The sequence below is a fragment of the Chrysemys picta genome, chromosome 7 (assembly GCF_011386835.1).
Source record: "Chrysemys picta bellii isolate R12L10 chromosome 7, ASM1138683v2, whole genome shotgun sequence".
Classification (NCBI taxonomy): domain Eukaryota; kingdom Metazoa; phylum Chordata; order Testudines; family Emydidae; genus Chrysemys; species Chrysemys picta.
The window spans coordinates 74631469-74652506 of record NC_088797.1 but is presented as its reverse complement, the minus strand read 5'-3'; the positions used below and the strand labels follow the sequence as shown (position 1 = coordinate 74652506).

General features: G+C 40.2%; 1 protein-coding gene across 1 annotated transcript in view; it reads right to left on the bottom strand.

The window, feature by feature from the left end:
• Positions 1 to 6120: 6120 nt before the first annotated feature.
• CDHR1 (cadherin related family member 1) overlaps positions 6121 to 21038 on the bottom strand; it is a 65365-nt gene continuing 50447 nt past the window's right edge. Inside the window, exon 17 of the mRNA XM_024106960.3 lies at positions 6121 to 11075. Within this exon, the coding sequence (XP_023962728.2) occupies positions 10524 to 11075 (552 nt within the window). The 3' untranslated portion in view covers positions 6121 to 10523. The remainder of the gene's footprint in view (positions 11076 to 21038) is intronic.

The window sequence follows — 21038 nt, the reverse complement described above, 5'->3', positions numbered from 1 at the left end:
GGACCATATTTCTCCTACAGAATCTGTTTCTCATTTATATTAAGGCCCCTTTACACTAGTCTGGTAGTGCAATCCAGCTCACAACTTCAATTCTGAATGGATAAATAGAATTCCAACTGTGCAGCTATCCATGGTACTTGTACAGGCAGGGAATTATTAATGACATCACACTTTTTTATTTCACTGCACTTACAGAAAGGGAGTCAGAAACACCACAGACTGCAGGAGTTTGCTGGATCTTGGAACTTCTAGAAGAATAGTGGTTGTTCCTACTGAAGCAGCTCTGTATTCCTGGCAGAATCTTTGAAACAAAGTATGTTTTTAAAAGGGGGAGGGGAATCATTTAACTTATAAATTATGGTTATCCATACAGTGAGGCCCAACTGTATGAGCAGCCTTGCACAGAACATAGGAGGAAAAACATCTCCTGTCCCAAAGAAATGCATCTATATTAATTTGTATTGTGATAGCACATGAGAGTCCCAGTCATGCACTAGGACCTCCATTGTGCTAGGTGCTGTGTGAACACAGAACAAAAAGATGGCCCCTGCTCCAAAGAGCTTACAATCCAAGTAATGCATGTCCTTACATTTGAAAATTAAAGTTTTTCCTTTAAATCAGTGTAAAAAAGCAGTTACAAACCTTCTAACAGTGTAATTACAGCTGTGTTTCTCAGGAGTTGGAAGAACCTTGATTTTTGGCCTCCTGCTTTAAAAGATAGCCAAGGCATATGGCTAGCTGGTATATACTCAAATGGGTTGCTGCAGAAGTCCTCAGAAAACAAAGTAGAGCTGACAACAGTGCTTTAGATGGATCTTAATAAGCTTGGCTGAGATTCACTCTGTCGTCTCCTAGGTTTTATGGTAATACTTTAGTAACACGAAGTAAACAATGCTTTCATAGTTTTTTTTATATGGGGGCTACATTTTCTTCTCTAATGCTAATTAATGTAATAGTTTATTGTACAAATATTTAACTATAACTGTTTAGTTTATCGACTCTTACTTTCCAGTTTGTTTTAAGTGGTTTTGTAGGCTTGACAAGTACTTCTTAGTTGTAAAATATGGTTTTAAAATAAAATATTGATTTTCAGAATACCCAAAGTTTTACCCATTCCCTGTGCATGTTTGGTCTTTTTAATATACTTGCCATATTTGAAAAGAAACCTGTATGGCCAGTGATTAAATAAGATCATATTACATGATCTGACCAAAAGATCCTATATGTCAACTTGTAACATCTATACTGCACAGCTGATGAGTGAAGGAATGTCATAGGATGGGCTGGCCATTTAAAGGGGTTGGGCTCAGCCCCACCTCCACCAAGGTAATGTTCTCTTTAGGCGGTGAACATTGAGGTTTCCTTTAAGAGTGAGCCTGCTTAGCTTGGTGGGAAAAGGGATTTGCTGGGAGGAAGGCGTCTACAGGAGATCCACAGTAACCATGAGATCCATAGGAAGATGGGTTGCAGAAAGAGCAAGTAGGCTTTCTTTAGTGGGCCCAGGGAAGAGGTAGTGAGCCCTGGAAGTTGCCGGGGGAAAGGCCCAAAGGCAGGTTGATATAGGAAGTCGTCCAGGTAGTCAAACAAAGGGGTCTGAGCAGGTGGATTGCTGCTTGTGATGGGGTCCCTGGAGTGGAACCCAGAGTTAGAAGGCCTGGGTTTCCTTAGAGCAAGTGTGAACACATGAGGAATGAAGGCCAATGAGTGTGGCATTTGAACTGAAGACTCAATGTGAGGTGGCTGAATGACTGTTGTGTTGGATTTTTCATTTACCCCCTGGAGTGGACTTCATTATTTGGCTGGAGGGCGAAATCATTAAACAGCACTGGACTCTGCCTATCTAAGAGTGGACCGCTGAAGTGCCTGGAGATGGAGCAGGGACACTGAGGCACAGAGCACATACCAAAGTGAGCTTGTCACATGGAGTTCTTTTAAAAAATGACTGAGACTGTAAATGTCTCATTGACACATGTAACAAAATATGTCTTGAAAAGGGGATTTACTTAAAATTAATGCAAAATGAGTAATCCTCCCTCCTGAGGACAGAGACCAGCTAACCTCTTACAAAAGAAACATTGGCCAATGCAGTGGAATATGCTAATGACCAAGTCTGTTCTGCTTGATGTTACAATCCTACGCTAGTTAATGATGAGCTGTTCCATAAGGGTTAGCTTGTGACTTGACCTACACCGCTGTGCAGAGGATTAAGAACTCCTCTTTTGCTTCTGCATAGGCTACTTGTACATTGTGCCTTGGCTCTGCTGTAATTTCTGCTAGTATGTGCACTAGCAGACCACTACCTCCAAAAGCAGGAAGAGAATTGTGCCTCACAAAGGTGCCTCTTGGGGCTGTGCCAAAAGGTGCAATCTAGCCCTTATGTCTTGAAATTAAACCATGGGTCTAACTTTCACACTTGGAGGCCTAGCTTAGGGTACCCAATTCTAATCTGGCTACTCAACTCACTTGCAGGTGCCTTAAGTTCAAATCCTGCAGACCTAACTCAGATGCAAAGGCCTGATCCACCTCCCATTGAAATCAGTTGAAAGACTCCCATGGACATCTGTGGATATTGGTTTTGACCAAAAATGTTCTCCTCCCTTTCTGTGTAGGGGAGCATGGTCCTTATGCAGACAAAACTCCCAAATCCCCATGTGTTGGGCTAAGCACTCAATGTAAACATTTTAAAGGGGAATTTTGCACTTTAAAAGCATTCTGTGACACTTTCTTAGGGTGTAAAGGACTGTGAGTCACCATGTTACACCCTCTCCCTGCCTCTAGGGAGAGAGCCCTTTCTTGTAGTAACTGGCTGTCAGCTCCCTGACACTGCCAGCCCTTCAGCAACTCAAGTGCTCTCTTCAGGGCTCTGTTCTGCCCCACTTTGCCTTGCTGGTTAACACTTGGTGTACCCCACCTCCTGAACTCCTCAGAAGCATCTCTCTGTAGTACCCAGCGCCTGTCACTGGGCACTTAGTGTAATTACCATGAAAGCGGTCCCCAAAGAGACAGTGTACACATAGCTTGACTGGTACAATTCAGGATCAGGTGTTTTATGGCAACACAGCACTGTAATCTAAAGCAAATCTAAGTTTATTCAAAAAGCTTAAGATTTAAGAGATGCTGAAAAAGGATAATGAGTGGAAACACAACTGGTTTAGAAAATAAAACATAAAATGCAATCCTACATCTACGCTTATTAAAGGTTACCTCTTCTATTTTATAAAGAAGATTTTCTCCCGAGGATTCAATCTGTGAGGGAGTTTTCAGTCAAAACCAGGATCCAAGTGTTCATGAATATTTTCCCACCCTACAAGAGGTTTCCTGAGCAAATAGGTAACAAAATGGCTTTTTGCTTCTCCTTACGTTGCCCAAACTCATTGTTTTTACCCTAGAGTCAGGATGGCACCGTACTGTTTGTTCTCGAATATGTTGGCTCCATGTTGTCTTCACAGCTTCATGTTGACTTGAAATGCAAATATAGCGGCCATTATGTTTTCATGTACAATGCTTAATCTATATAGGATCCTAAACATGTGAATATACACCCCTTTCTCTGGCAAAACCAGCTCTTTACCTCTGCTAGGGAATAACACTGTGATACAAACTATTAAGGATGTATTTTCAGGAAATATACATGCCTTATTTAAATGTAATCAGTACATACGATATAGTCACAATAATCTTAATGGCCAGCATGATCCTGGCTTTCGTTTAAGATCTCATGCAACATTCTTTATAGATAAATACTATGACAGCACTGTGTTGGGTAGCATGAATTTGTCAGGCCTGATAGGAGCTGCTGTTACAAAGTGAACTGTTTGCCAGTTAATATTGAGGGGTTCTTACTTCATTCACCTTGTACAATGATGCGGTAGAGTTAGCCACTGGCTGAGCGTTGGTTCATAACCCTCTTGTCTGGCTAAAGCATCTGCTACTACATTATCTCCCCTTAATATGCAGAATTCCCATGTCATTCTTAGAGGATGGTGCTCCAGTGTAACAGTGTGGAATTGGTACCTTTGGTTCGATGGAGAATGGTTTGTCCGGACCCTAAATTTTCTCTTAACTAGAGAGGCCCTTAACTGATTGACTGCCCACACCACAGCATCACAGTCTTTTTCTATGACTGACTAATTCTGTTCAGTGGGTGTCAGTTTCTTACTCACGAGAGCAATGGGATGCTTTTTGTTACTTCCCACTGAGTGCATTAGTACTGCCCCAAACCAGTGTCTCAGGCATCAGTACACAGCTCATACATTTTGTCAAAATTTGGCCTGGCTAGAACAGGTTTTTCTGAAAGGCTTTTCTTTACCTTATCAAAACCTTCCTGACACACCTTTGTCTTTACTATTTAATTTGTCTTCATTTTTTTGCACAAGTTTGTGCTAGCAATGTCGCTAAAACCAGGTACAAATTGGTGGTAATATTAACCAAACCTATGAAAGACTGGGCCAGTTAACAATAGATTTCATCTTCCAGGGAGCAGGAAAAAATTGGCCATCCCTGTACCAATGTCCTAAGTAAGGAACTTTGGCAGCTCCTATTTTATATTTTGATACCCTTACAGTAAGACCTGAATCTTTGAGTAGTGGTAGCACAATTCCCAAGTGTTTTTTATGATCTGACCAATCATTGCTAACTATTGCAATATATATATATACACACACACACACACACACACACACACACACACACACACACACACACACACACTATATAAGCCTACGCAAAGTCTTGTAATGCATTTAGCACTTGACTGAAAGGTGGCCCCTGCATTAATTAACCCAAAAGGTAAGAACTTAAAGTCCCTATCAGTAATGAAAGTGGATTTTCTCCATGCGTCACTGAAGGTATTTGCCAATAGCCTTTAATCAAGGCCACAGTACGTGAGGTATTTTTGCAGTGCCTAAAGCATCTAACATGTCAACAATTCTGGGCCTAGGATAGGTGTCAAGTACCGTGACACCGTTAAGTTTTATATACTCAACAGAAAACCTTATAGTCCTGTCTCTCTTCAGCACCATAACAAGTGGTGAGATCCATGAACTGTCAGACCCTTTAATGATCCCAATTTCCAGTATATTACATATGTCTTTACAAATTTGCTGCTGTACTTGGTCAGTGGATCGCTAAACCCTGCTGAAGGCAGGCTCTGGGCCTACAGTGTCAATCTTGTGATGTTGCAGCACCGCCAAAATTTCTGCCCTTTTCATCAGTTAACTCTTTGGATGATGGCGTCTCGCAGCCAAAACCAAAGAACAGACCCTCTGTTGTTATGCTACTGTGGGAAATGTAGGCTATATTAGTGCAATATTAGTGTAGGAGGTTACAGGAAATACTACAGGTACAGAGGAATATATAGAAGATAAAACTTAGAGAATTTTTCACTTGACCACAGCTCAAAGAGCTTGATCTTAGCTCATAGAGAGCTTCTAAACCATTTATCAAGTTCTACTTTGAGACAGGTGAAACAGTAATAAACACTGAGTAAAGTCCATTAACTCATGCCTAGGTCATTAAAAAATAATAATTTAAAAAAAATCCATCTTTTAAAGAAATAAACCGGTTTTGTGAAACTGGACCTCCACACGCACTTATTATCACAAGTACCTAGGCAGTGGGGTTCCAAATATAATTACATAATAGTAGTAATTTCATTTCTGTATCAAATTTGCTCAGTGTCTGCATCAAGAGCTGTTTTTTTTTCTAGCTGCCAGGTCTGCCTTTTAGAATTCAGCTAGCTTTTTAAAGCCATTCACCCTCCTATTTATCACCTGCAGAAAAGATTCTGCAACATGGAGCTTAACCTGCAAATTTTGCTGTTGACAGGCAGCAGAAGAGAACCACTTTCCTATGAATGGTGCTGCAGAGTTAACCCTTTCCTCCCCCAACCTCTTTTTTGTCATCAAAGAAAACTGTCTGACTTGCAGCTGCACAAAGACAACCACGAAGTTGCCTTTTTTATAGTGTCCTAAAACTTAAGCTAAAAGCAGCAAAAAAATAGGAACGATGCCATTGCCAAGAGAAACAGAAAACACTGATGCCATAATCGTTGGGTACCTTTTATGGATTTTATTAATAAAAAGATCTGGAATACAGTGTAACTGGTAAGAATACCTGTATTCATTGGGGAAAAAAAAGTCTCACAATATATAATAAACCATCTTTTTTTCTTTAAATGTTTCTTTAAGACTATTATCTTATATTTCCTGTTAAGTCTCATTTAATTAAATGGTCCTTACAGGGCTTCATCATATTAGAATGAACAATAAATACTGCTATAAATACATCATCATGAAGACAGGGGTCCAGACAATAGTTATTAGCTTTTGGTACTTTATGAAATGTTGTATAAACAGATTCAGAAATATAACAAATGAAATGTACAGATCATTACTTCAAGTCATCACAGACATTTGTGTACCAATACAGAGTGCTCCTCCCTGTGCGGTTATGATGTTACCTCACTATTTGTGGGGGTGGGGCCTGGACTCTAGAGTAGAGCTGTGCAAACGCTGCTCACTGTTGTTTAGTAAATGGTGCCCTAAAGAAGCTGAACATTTAGGCAAAAATTGAAGAAATAGGGTTGCAATTGTCCAGAACAGGGGGCCAGATCCTCAGGTAGTGTAAACTGGCCTTGCTCATCTGAACTCAGGCTGATTTACACAAGCTGATGAACTGGTCCTTCAAGTCTAGGCAGAACCCAAAGAACAAGAGCAAACAATATACTGTTGTGCGTTGTGCAAGATAACAAAGATGAAGAAATGAAAGAACCAGGGGAAAAGTTGCCAGAAGCAACAGCAACGACAATAGCAACCAGAGCTGAATAGAAAAAAAAATAGGCTTGCCACCTGACTTAGTGGAGGGATGCCAGCAGAGAATTTTGCCTGTAGTGTTTTGTGCTATGAGTCTTAGTCGTCACCACTGTTACAAGCCACTATTTCTTTTAAAACATGCTCCAGTTCTATAAATTTGCCTAGTGGGGAATAGCAAAAGCCCAATTAAACTCTGTTTCAAGTAAGTGTTTCAAAGTTACATTTTCCCTACTCAACCATTCTTTGCACAGTTCTACTGCACAGCAAATGCTTTTTAATTGTTTTGCATAATAAAACATCCACACTGGTATCCCTCGGTACTCTGTAATCCTCATTTCCAGACTTCAATGAAGCAATCTCCCCACACCCTTCAATGTAAGAATTCAAACAGAAATAGCTCCAGTAATTAGTACACTGGTGGCTGTAAACAATTGCTTTGCAGGTAGATAGGCAGAAATCCTATCTTTTGTTGCTATATAAGGTATCAGAGTGTTAACCATGTTAGTCTGTATCAGCAAAAACAATGAGGAGTCCTTGTGACACCTTAGAGACTAACAAATTTTCCTTCTTTGATATTCACCCCTTCTTGTCAACTGTTGAGAATAGGCCACTTCCATCTTAATTGAATTGGCCTCCTTAGCACTGACCCCCCCACTTGGTAAGGCAACTCCCATCTTTTCATGTGCTGTAATATTTATACTGCTCACTGTATTTTTCACTCCGTGCATCTGATGAAGTGGGTTTTAGCCCATGGAAGCTTATGCCCAAATAAATGTGTTAGTCTTTAAGGTGCCACAAGGACTCCGCATTGTTTTTATAGAAAGTACGACTCTCCAGCCTCTTACACCAGTTTTAGGTCAGTGTCGCTGTAGTGATATAATGGAATAGAGACTCAGGCCCATAGTCCCAAAGTACTGTGTACGTCACTGTGCAATTTCTCACAGTATATTGTATACCTATCTCTAGCCCTTTGGAAATACCACTTGCCTCAGGTCAAAAAGTGAAATATAAAATATTCCCTCCTTTTATGAGAAATTTATCCAGAAATTAGTAGTAGTAAGAGTTTGGAGCCTTCACAGTGTGGATGGAACTGCTTCTCTGCCTGCCAGGCTAACCCAGGCGCTAGCCAATGGCGTCACATTGGTGGAAATGGGTGGAAATCACAGCCAAGATTTATAATATATTTGCAAGGGAATTGGTTAAACTGGCCCTAAGTGCATTTCAAAAGGGTTTTTTTGTGCCACTGCTTTCTCTGGTTATCGTGCATTTCTACGGCTGTGAGCTTCAGTCAAAGCAGCTGTCATATTGTTTGTCTTTTCTAGCATGGAGACAGATCGACCCAAAGGGAATACTTTGAAAGCGAAGCTAAGTCTCAGTGTACCTGCTTGAACCCAACTGTCAAACCTACAACGGAATGACTTCAAATGGCTATTTTACAAAGGTCTGAAACTTAGTGAGACAGGCCTCAATTGTGCTGCTGAAAAGAATACGTGGCTTTAAACAGGGCCTAAAAGCAGGCAGTGAAGTGTGGTTATAGGAATAGCCTACTGAAGATTACACATTCACTTATAATTCCTGGTACTGCTGCCAAGAATTGTGGGCCAAGATTTTTTACAATTATTTGAGGCTCTAGTTTAGGGAATGCATTCCAATCTTTTTAGGGACTGTGGGAGCTCAGCTGCAGGCTGCAAGCCATGCTGTTTTTGAGCTGATGGGGTGGGAGAGATGTGGGCAGACAGGAGGAAACATATAGAGAACTGCAGTGCTTTGACACCATCTGTTGAGTCATTTCAGGCGTGGCATAGACATTACCCTAGGGCAGATGGCTCATCTCACCTTCCCTGATGGAGAAAATGTGATGCAATGGGCAGTCATGCAGGGATGACAGATGTAGAGAAAAGGGACTATATGATGGTTTAGGGATAAAGAAGTTAAGGAGGGATCCATGGACCCAGAACTAGGTCAGACCAATAGGTCCAGCAGGTCTATAGGTCAGCAGCCGATGCAATATAACCAACAAAATAGTAGGTTAGAAGAGAGATGGTTATTCAGAATACTTCACCTTCCTCTGGCTTGGGGTTGCCACCCATCCTGATTTTCATGGCATAGCCCTGTATGCTTCAGTGACACCAAGAGGAGTCTGAAATATCTCTGGGGCCAATGTAACATGACACTGTGATGTTTGTGTCATAGCATTAGCACACTGTGGTACAATGTCCCACATAATGACTGTGTCCGGGAGAGCAAACTTTTAAAAGTGTCACCTTTGGTCTCAGCCTTGGAGTTGGAAACAAGGTGCTACACTCAGTAATACCGGCCAACTGTTTTTTAACAAATCAGTGAGGCAAAGGCACTGTTAACCTGCCTTAAGCTGCTAGTTAAACTGCAGTTACAGCTGCTTTGCTGGATTGATCCAAAGCAGCCAGACTGTAGTCAGTGCTCATTTCAGGAATACAGAAAAACAGCTTTACCTGCTCCCTTCTGCATTGTTAATTTCACCCATTCAGAAATGAGTAAAGAGCTTTCCTTTAACAATACTAAAGAAAGAGGGTAATCCTAGGTTAGACCCTTTATTGCCATGCTACAAACTGCAGAAAAAAAAAATAGGTGCTTCAGCTGCAAATGAGAGTAGCTTTTTAATTGCAGCATAATTAGGACAGTAATGTTTTGGGCCAAAATGGAAAGTTTTTTTTAAAGACACGTTCCTGACCCAGTTTCCAGGAGGCTCCTCGTACTTTTCATGTCTATTTTTTTGCTCCGTTTTTACATTTCAGTCTTCCTGCTTTAATCACTTCTTGCTTCTCCCCCATTGTTGGGTGCCCTACCTGCAGGGAGCAGCACTGAATTAGCACTAGCCCCACCTCTTGCAGATGCTACACTTTCCATATTTGGACCCATCACTAACTGTTTTTGGAAAGAATGAGTGGGACTTTCCTTTGGCAGGGATGTTTGGCTGAGAAATGGAGAAAAGCATTATGTCAAAGCTGCTCTGGCAAAATCCAGTGTAAGCTGCATGAAAACGAAAAACTTCTCAAAGCCCGACTGTTCATATCTGGGATCAAGTATACTTAAGTTCTAAGCACATCGCTTCACAAGCTGTTGCAAAATGTGGCGTACACCTAAGAGTGTAAGTATCCATTTATAAGTTATTTACTCAGAGAATAACAGCTTGCCTAAATTAAAAAAAAATAACCTCCTATGCTAAAATGTTGCTGTTTCTACAAGAAGGTCAACATTTTCAAGTGTGGTGTGATTTTAAATGCCCAGTTTTAGGCACCATGGTGGCTATCTTCCAGCCCTGATAAGGATTGACATCAACTGGAGTTGGGGGTGCACAGCTCCTCTGACAATCATGTCTCTTGAAAAAGAGTCTCAAGTTGGACACCCCCCAAATCACTGGCCCCTCCTGAAAATTATGGCCTACATCAGGACAATTAGCACCTTGGTCATACAGTGCAGGGAGGAAACTAGTTTTTAGAAATGATCTGAATAAAATTCTAGCAACTGACACCGATATTATATGTGAACTAATTCCATTGCAAAATATATTAGCATGTAATACTTGTGCAAAGTAACAGGTGATTGTAGCAGTGGGGAACTGCTTTTAGTTCATTTTGTATTGAAACAAATGGAAAAGATCAATAACACCATGCACCTCTCGCCATACACTGCATGGCTATGTGATCTCCATGAGTGGCTGCTGCAGATGCACTAAATATGGGGGTTGTTGCTGGTTATGTTCCTCTTTTCAAACTTCTGTTTGAGCTCTGACACCAGGGCATGGTGAGTGCTGCTGGGGCCCTTTTTCTTCCCCGGCTTGTTTATAAACTTGGGGCTTAGGGAGCCTGACACTGTGGTCACTCTCCACTCAGTGGTATTTATCTTGGGCACTAAAACTGGGGGAGGGGGCAGGGCTGGGGCAGTAGGTGGCAGAGTGGGCACCTGGACATTATTGTTGCTGTTCTCATTCTGCAGACTCTGTGTGTCATCCTCAATGGCAAACTTCTCGGCAGGATTGCTGGACCACTTGAATTTCAGCCACTCCATCCTGACCGTCCTGGGTTGATGGATCTGTCTCTTTTTTATGATCCGTCTCACCGGCATGATTTTGTTGGATCTCTTATTGCGCCAGAACATGGCAGTAGAGATCATGATTGTGATCACCACCATTACGCCCATGACACCAGCTAGCACTCCTAAGGCTTTCATGGGGTTATCTTTAGTTTGCATCAAAAAGGCGGCCATTGGCCCTTTGTGAAGAGTCTGTAAAAGAGTACAAAGAGAACATGTGACTTACTCTATGGGACAGACAGAGATTCTATAATTTCATTTGTCCAAAATATGTAGTTATGACGGTTGACCAAGATAAGTTGTCTTTTTGTAAAAAAAAATAAATAAAATAACCAATTTGATTATTTTACCTTTGAATTTGGGTCATTTAGATTTAATACCAAACTGGACAAAAAGAAATCCCTACAGTATTGTACTGTAATGGCCAAACACTGAAGCTTACAGTGATGTTACTGCAATGATTTGGATCAATCCTGTGTAATACTGGAGTATTTAAGAGAAGAATTAGCTCTGCAATATGCAGCTGAACTGTTATGCTGTATTTTAGAATTAATTTAAAAGAAAGAACAATACTGTTGAATCCCAATAAGTGGGACATAATCTTTTGAGAAGATCTGCACATGATACAGTTTATGGGACTGTTACTGAATATGGCATTAAAGATATTTTGAGGCAACCGTGTTTTTTTGATTGCAATGTACACAATAAGTCTCTAGCAGATCTGTGTTGCATTCTGTTTTCTAGTACTCTTTTACAGACATAACAAAACTGTTTGAGGTAATGGACCTGAGTCGACCAAGATTTTTGTTTTAAAAAAAACTAAATAAGAGCTAATGTGCACTATATGTGGCATATTAAGGACAAATGAATGAACAGTTCATTTTGCAGCTTAGCACACTGAGCGCTTTGGAGGTCCCCGTATAATTTTTCGGATTTTGCCCTGAGGATGAAGTCTGGATCTTTTCACACTTTTCCAGTATGTGATGGTGGAGATCACCATTGTTACAGAAATGGTGGAAAGGACGCCACTCATGCAAATTCCAAATATTGTCCATGGATGCTTCTTGAGGCCTAAAATATAGGATTTTACCCTTGATTTGATCTGGAAATGTCAAAAATAAGAGAACTTATCAACCTGTGCACCATTATATTCCAAAGAAACTGGCAATTTGTAAATATGGGCATAGTACTCTGGAGACACATAATGTCTAATTTTAGATAACCATGTTTGATGTAAATCTTTATCCTACATACAACTAAAATAAAAATTGCCAACCGTGTGAACTAATCCTACATTTTGCCCATCCCTCACCAGCTCCACAGCCAGGAGAACTGTGGTAGATGATGAACACAAAAGATTCGTATCCACTGTTTTAGAGCAGTCGGATTATTTCCCACCCCTCCATTGTTCATGTTCTTCCCTAGCATTGGCAAATGTTCATGGGAGAGCATCATGCAATTGATGATTCATGTGATCTGAATGATCCCCAGCTCCCCAACAACAGTTACATCTGCATAACGGTGAGGGCTTACTGAGTGTCCTCACAGGCCTAACAAAATAAGAGCAGTGCTCCTTGGAATGAAAGTCCGAGTTGCTCATAAACATACAAATATCTACATCATATACAAACTCATGGAACAAAAACATACCAGGCTCTCCTTAATATCATTCTACACAAGCTAGAAAGCTTCATATTGGTGCACAGACAAAATCAAATTCCCTTTAAAATGACCAGGAGTGGTGGATGTGTGGGGCAAAGTATCACATAGGGAAAAACACCAAGAAAATTAGCTCACACTTTAGTCTGTAAGTGGCCATATTAATCTGATATGGCCCGCTCATGTTCTTTTAATTAAAGACTTACCCAGCTACAGGAAAGGACAGGAAGAAAAAGCCTGGTACATCACAATAGTATATCTTCACCATACACACTGTTCAAATAGGGAACCTAAAAGACTACTAATAATACTTGTTTAGTTGTACAACTAGTGTAGTTGTAACTGTGTTGGTCCCAAGACATTAGAGAGATGAAGTGGGTGAGGTAATATATTTTACTGGATCAACTTCAGTGACCTGAAGGAGAGCTCCATGTAAGCTCAAAAGCTTGTCTCTTTCCCCACCACAAGTTGGTCCAATAAAAGATATCACCTCATCCACTTTGTCTCTCTGTTAATACTCCTTATCATTTGAGACTTGTGAAGGGGACTCAAGCCTAAACTGTCATTGGCAGACATATAGGCTATGCCACTATTTCTAAAACATTTGGGCAGTACACGAATCATCAGAACAACAGGTAGTATGGAAAAGTAGATAATAACTAAACAATAGAAGTGGTTCTTAACAGCTTATTTATTCTTTTCAACGTAAACCTTGTTCCAGGCTTGGGCTTTCTATTCTTCAAAATTGTTATAAACCACTTAGCAACCTTGAAACTTTTGCCATGTTTCATCAGCCCTATAATTATTCACAGCTCCTCACTGGCTAGTTTTCTCATTGTAACTGTGAAAATCACAGCAGTAGACATCAAAGAATCTTCTCCCGTTAAAATTGGTGTTTTAACTCCTTTGATGTGCTGTGAAAGAATTGTTAAGGGCTAGCTTCCTTCCTACTTAAACTTGAGAAGACTGGGCTATTTAAACATGCAGAACAATCCACGTTTGTGAAAATACTACAGAAGCTTTTGGGATTAGAATTATTTAAATTCTGTGTATGAATATATTTAATGTGTACAAGCTGAATTGAAAATCTCAAACATACAGCACCATACTATTGCTTAATTCATATCTGAAGAAATTACAGAGAAGGAATATTTTTCATACCCATTCCTATGTGCTGATCTACAAAGTATTAAAAAGCTGGCTAGTTTTCATTGGCCAATTCATTTCATTTCCAGTATAATAACTTGAGGATGTTTCATGTTTAATAATCATATCTGAGCTGGATGGGTCTGAGGCCAAAATGTTTAAACCCCAGGGCCTAAATGTTTCCTGACCTTCCCCTTGGGGTTATGTAGCTCCATACCACTCCCAAGGTTGGCCTGTATGTTAATCACACAAACTGGGCCAGAGTGCTTATGCAAATCACAACTGATTATATAAGTGGTTAAAACCCCAACTATTATAGTCATGCCATTTTGATTGGCTGAGAATTCCATGTCAGTATATTTTTACATGTTGTTTCTTACATGTATCCTGTAAATATCCTGACACTGGCAAAATGTATATGTACCATATGAGAGTGGCAAAATGCATAATATTTTCAATATGAAATTAGAAAAATCCATCTTCTCATATGTACTTTAAATCATACAAATTATGAAGAATATAACAAATAGTTCGGAAAGAAAATATTTTCAATATAAGCTGAATCTGATTAAACCTGTGATGTTTTAGTTTTGGCATAAAGCAAGCTATTATAGATATGAATGCTCTAAACAGGTCCCAAATTCAGTGAGATGGGAGACAGTTCTAGGGAGTTAAATTCTGAATCTTCTAACATGAACTGTTGTGTATTTGAATTTAATAATTATTTGAGATTGTCAAATAGGCTCAAAGATTAATTCTGCACTATATGGAATACAGAAAGAAGATATAACCCTGTAGATGGTGAAGAGAGGGTAGTTTGGTCCCTGTAACTGTACCTCGTGGAATTCTGACAGGGTTTATTCTTAGTCTAACTCCCCAAACCTCTGTCCTTTTATAGGGTATGAGACAAAGAAACTCCTTTTTGGAGGGAAAATACTTCCCCATTATTAATTTTTATCATGTGTTCTGTTTTCCTAATTACTGATGGAATTTTTTTCATAATCCTCAGCTTATCTGACTGATGAGTAAAAAAGGAATCTCTAACCCAATCATTATTACTAACTGCTGTGAAATCAACAGTTCTTAATGAGTTAAAAACATCTTTCAGTGGGTTATTGGTTCACCCATTTCAGAACCCTTCTGTAAAAAAAAAAAAATTATTCCATATTCATCACCCAGTCCCTTACAGAAAACATCTGCCGTAACAAATATCCCTTATCAATCTCCCAGTTTTATTTATAACAAACTTTTCTGTAGATACTTTTATTAGTTTGAGGGGGTCTTTTCCCTGGACACCTATATTCCACAGACTTGGAGATGCTGAGCATAATTAAATACAGCTGAGCACTTAATCAGATAAAAAATCCTGAGTACAGGTCACTCACATGTTAAGAACCAGCGCTCTGGGCCTTAAAATTTAAACACACTCTTTGCTAATATAAAGATTCTGGGATAATAGTTAATATGCAAATACATTTAACATACAAGAAAAAGTGGTCTAAAAAGGTTAATATTTACTAACAGAACTCTAGGCTATATTGCCATGCAGACAGAATCTAAGCAATTACATCTTTAAGTTGTATCCCCCTGGAACAGCTCTGTTCTGCTAACATAGATAGTGCTGGCTAATCCCATTTATTCATGACTTTCAGATAATACAGAGCCCGAGCAGCAAAATTTACATCTGGATCCAAACTTCCCCATGGTAAAACAGGTGAACTATCAGAAAGGTGGGAGTGCATCAGGGATCAACAGTGAGCCCTTTCTTGTTTAGCCTCATGCTGGGTACCTGCACAAGGCGCATAGCTTAGTGCATGTTGTTTACAGATGATAGATAGTCTAGAAGAGGATTCTTGATAAATGGAGATGTGTTGGACAGAAATGGGCTCAAACTAACCAGAGGAAGAACAGAGTATGTATATATATGTTATGTTATTTTAATATTGTGAACACTGAAGAATTATCCATAAAACTAGCTGAACAGACAATATCAAAAATACGAAGTTTTCAAGTATCCAGAAGTATGAGTTCCAGGATCTGGGGAAACAGAGGACCAAATTAGAGCTCGGATAATAAATGCCTGGCTCAAATGGAAACAGATAAGTGGTGTAGTATGGGACAATAGGATACGGGTGAAATTAAAAGAGAAAGTCTTTAAAATGGTGGTTTGTGCATTTTTAATGCATGGCACTGAATGTTGGGCAACAAAGAAGAAACAAGAGCAAATGATCTATTCCACAGAAATGCAAATATTGAGATGGATGCATGGTGTAAGCAAGAAAGATCATTTAAGGAATGTGTATGTTTGAGACGTGCTCAAAGTAACATCGAGAAAGAAAAAAAAAATGAGGAATGTCTCATCTCAGATGGCTTGGTCAAGTCAAGTGGAGTCCTGACAACTATGTGGGTAAGGTTTCAGAGTAGCAGCCGTGTTAGTCTGTATCCGCAAAAAGAAGAACAGGAGGACTTGTGGCACCTTAGAGACTAACAAATTTATTAGAGCATAAGCTTTCGTGGACTATAGCCCACTTCTTCGGATGCATATAGAATGGAACATATATTGAGGAGATATATATACACACATACAGAGAGCATAAACAGGTGGGAGTTGTCTTACCACCTCTGAGAGGCCAATTAATTAAGAGAAAAAAACTTTTGAAGTGATAATCAAGCTAGCCCAGCACAGACAGACAGTTAGATAACAAGTGTGAGAATACTTACAAGGGGAGATAGATTTCAATGTTTGTAATGGCCCAACCATTCCCAGTCCTTATTTAAACCGGAGTTGATTGTGTCTAGTTTGCATATCAATTCTAGCTCAGCAGTTTCTCGTTGGAGTCTGTTTTTGAAGTTTTTCTGTTGTAATATAGCCACCCGCAGGTCTGTCACTGAATGACCAGACAGGTTAAAGTGTTCTCCCACTGGTTTTTGAGTATTTTGATTCCTGATGTCAGATTTGTGTCCATTAATTCTTTTGCGTAGAGACTGTCCGGTTTGGCCAATGTACATGGCAGAGGGGCATTGCTGGCACATGATGGCATATATCACATTGGTAGATGTGCAGGTGAACGAGCCCCTGATGGTATGGCTGATGTGAACCTGTCTGGTCATTCAGTGACAGACCTGCGGGTGGCTATATTACAACAGAAAAACTTCAAAAACAGACTCCAACGAGAAACTGCTGAGCTAGAATTGATATGCAAACTAGACACAATCAACTCCGGTTTAAATAAGGACTGGGAATGGTTGGGCCATTACAAACATTGAAATCTATCTCCCCTTGTAAGTATTCTCACACTTGTTATCTAACTGTCTGTCTGTGCTGGGCTAGCTTGATTATCACTTCAAAAGTTTTTTTTTTTTCTCTTAATTAATTGGCCTCTCAGAGGTGGTAAGACAACTCCCACCTGTTTATGCTCTCTGTATGTGTGTATATATATCTCCTCAATATATGTTCCATTCTATATGCATCCGAAGAAGTGGGCTATAGTCCACGAAAGCTTATGCTCTAATAAATTTGTTAGTCTCTAAGGTGCCACAAGTCCTCCTGTTCTTCTTTATGTGGGTAAGATTGTCCAACAGAACGAGACTGAAGAAAAAAAGACAGAGACTGACCCGAGAAGAAGTAGTGGGATGTCATAAACAAAGATATGTTAGCATGAGGAATGACAGAAGATATGGCATTGAATGAGCACTTCGGAGGCAGTGGTCCCAGAGTGGACCCCATTTAATGGGATTAATGCAAGAAAGAATAAATAGCAACCTCTTCAGTGATCTTCCAGAAAACACCATCCTGGCCACTAAGGATGTAGAAGCCCTCTATACTAACATTCCACACAAAGATGGACTACAAGCCGTCAGGAACAGTATCCCTGATAATGTCACGGCAAACCTGGTGGCTGAACTTTGTCCTCACCCACAACTATTTCAGATTTGGGGACAATTTATACCTTCAAGTCAGCGGAACTGCTATGGGTACCCGCATGCCCCCACAGTATGTCAACATTTTTATGGCTGACTTAGAACAATGCTTCCTCAGCTCTCGTCCCCTAACACCCTACTCTACTTGCACTACATTGATGACATCATCATCTGGACCCATGGAAAAGAAGCTCTTGAGGAATTCCACCATGATTTCAACAATTTCCATCCCACCATCAACATCAGCCTGGACCAGTCCACACAAGAGATCGACTTCCTGGACACTGCAGTGCTAATAAATGATGGTCACATAAACACTAACCTATACCAAAAACCTACTGACTGCTATACTTACCTACATGCCTCCAGCTTTCATCCAGACCACACCATATGATCCATTGTCTACAGCCAAGCTCTAAGATACAACCGCATTTGCTCCAACCCCTCAGACAGAGACAAACACCTACAAGATCTCTATTAAGCATTCTAACAACAACAATACCCATCTGCTGAAATGAAGAAACAGATTGACAGAGCCAGAAGAGTACCCAGAAATCACCTACTACAGGACAGGCCCAACAAAGAAAGTAACAGAACGCCACTAGCTGTTACCTTCAGCCCCCAACTAAAACATTCCAGCGCATCATCAAGGATCTACAACCTATCCTGAAGGACAATCCCTCACTCTCACAGATCTTGGAAGACAGGCCAGTCCTCACTTACAGACAGCCCCCCAACCTGAAGCAAATACTCACCAGCAACCACACACCACACAACAAAAACACTAACCCAGGAACCTATCCTTGCAACAAAGCCCATTGCCAACTCTGTCCACATATCTATTCAGGGGACACCATCTTAGGACCTAATCACATCAGCCACACTATCAGAGGCTCGTTCACCTGCACATCTACCAATGTGATATATGCCATCATGTGCCAGCAATGCCCCTCTGCCATGCACATTGGCCAAACAGGACAGTCTCTATGCAAAAGAATAAATGGACACAAATCAGACATCAAGAATTATAACATTCAAAAACCAGTCGGAGAACACTTCAACCTCCCTGGTCACTCAATTACAGACCTCAAAGTCGCAATACTGCAACCAGGGCCGGCTCAAGGCACCAGCTTCTCAAGCAGGTGCTTGGGGCGGCCGCTCCAGAGGGGGGCGGCACGTCCAGGTATTCGGCGGCAATTCGGCGGATGGTCCCTCACTCCGCCTGGGAGTGAAGGACCTCCCGCCGAATTGCCGCCGCAGATCGCGATCGCGGCTTTTTTTTTTTTTTGGCTGCTTGGGGCAGCCAAAACCCTGGAGCCAGCCCTGATTCCAACAAAAAACAACTTCAAAAACAGACTCCAACAAGAAACTGCAAAATTGGAATTAATTTTCAAACTGGACACCATTAAATTAGGCTTGAATAAAGACTGGGAGTGGATGGGTAAAAGTAAAACCTATTTCCCCATGCTAATTTTCCCCATGAAAGCTTATGCTCAAACAAATTTGTTAGTCTCTAAGGTGCCACAAGCACTCCTCATTCTTTCTTCAGTATATGTAATTTGTTTCCCTTTGTTGTTCCTGTACTATGGGACACCTTCAGTGTCATGCTACAGAATTGATTTTGACAAACACTCATAATTAATGGAACTCATTTCAGGTCATGTACTACTTAGCAGGGTTTATCTGACGCTTAGTTCATCAGGCTTTCATATACAGTTAAGTAACTCAGGGGTAGAATTTTTTCCATGTGTGGGCAATTAAATGCACACTGACACAGAGATGAGCCTGAGCAGCAAAATTTACATCTGGATCTGAACTTCCCTAAAATTTTGGAGAGTTCATATCTTGGGTTCTAGTTCAAACCCATCTCTATTTTAATAATGGGAACACTGCATGTACCGTCTTGCTCATCATGATGAAAACTCGTCGGTGGATGAGGCATCACTGAGCTTCAATGCAATTTCTTTGCCAGTTTCCCCAGGCAATAGGACACATTCAGGATGTGGTAACTAGTGTTGGATAAAGGTGCCTAGGGTGTGTTATAAAGCACAGAGAAATAAAAGATAACATGCCTTATGACAAATGAGTTGTTCAAGAGCAATCTCATTGCATGCCACTTTATAATAACCACTCATCATAAAGCTATTTCCAAAGGACAATCTAAGTGGCCTTTCCCAAAGGTAAGGTCAATCCAGGTGAGAGAAATCACTGGGCATTCATTGATTGCTAGTCTCACCTTACATTTGTGGAAACTGATTTTAAGAACTTCTTTATGAATACTAATGCTATAAATACCTAGCTATTGTGGCAGGTTCTCTCTTTCCCTGATCATCCTGGTGTTAAAAAAAAACCCTTTCTTAATTCCTATATAAAAATGTTTCCATTTTAAATTTCTACCTTATTACACCCTGTCTTGTTTTTCATGCCTAATGTATATGCTTATCTCCTATACTTTTTCATATTATCCATTATATATTTGTTCTGTCATCATCATCTATATTTCAGAAGTCTAAATAAATGCCCAAGCTGCTGAATGCCCAAATATACCACTGATTTTAGGAGCCTGAATATGGACTTATCCCAGTCCAGCAAATAGTTGTGTCCAAATAGCCCCATAAACTTGCAGAGTCCCAGTGAAGTCAAGGGGGTTCTGTGTGTAGGCAGGGATCCATCTATGTGGAACACCCTACAGAACTGGAGCCTTAGCTGCCTAGCTTTAGTCACTCACATTTGAAAATATTGGAATAAATTTTAAGCAGGACAGAACGGGAAGAAAAAAAAAGGAAAAATAGTTGCTTCTTCAGCATATGTTTCTTATTCTGTCGAGCAAGGATAGGAGATAAAGAAAAGCATTGGGCACCAATCAATACCAATTTCCATAAAACCAGACTCAGTTAAATTAAACTGCTTCTGGATTTTTTTATTGCTGTATTATTCAAAGAGCAAAAGGTCTTTTTGATGTGCTCTACTGACGCACTTAGCCTCAAGGCATCTATCACAAAGGGCACAGCCCTGCACTAATTGCAATGCTAAATGTTAATCAGAAAAATATGCCTGTTTAATTACTCAGTGTGATTAACACTGTGAGAAACCTCTAGTTATGCTGTCAGAAAAGCTCTGCATCCAGAAGGGAGTAGTTAAAAAAAAAAAAAAAAAAAAAAAAAAAACCACTCAGCATACAGCACTCTAACCAACAGAGATGGTATATGCACAGAAAAGAGAGAGAAAAGACACATTCACCTATAGCCTGTGTGTGGTTCGTGCATGATAATAACAAAAGACTGTTTTCTTCACATGGTTAAGATTGTATTGTCCAGACTAGATTTTAGATGCTATATGGACTCTTTTCTACCAGTTATAACCTCAGACAAAAGAGAGACAACCCAGATGGACTCTTCAGTGTGCTAACAGGACAGACACTCAGCAGAG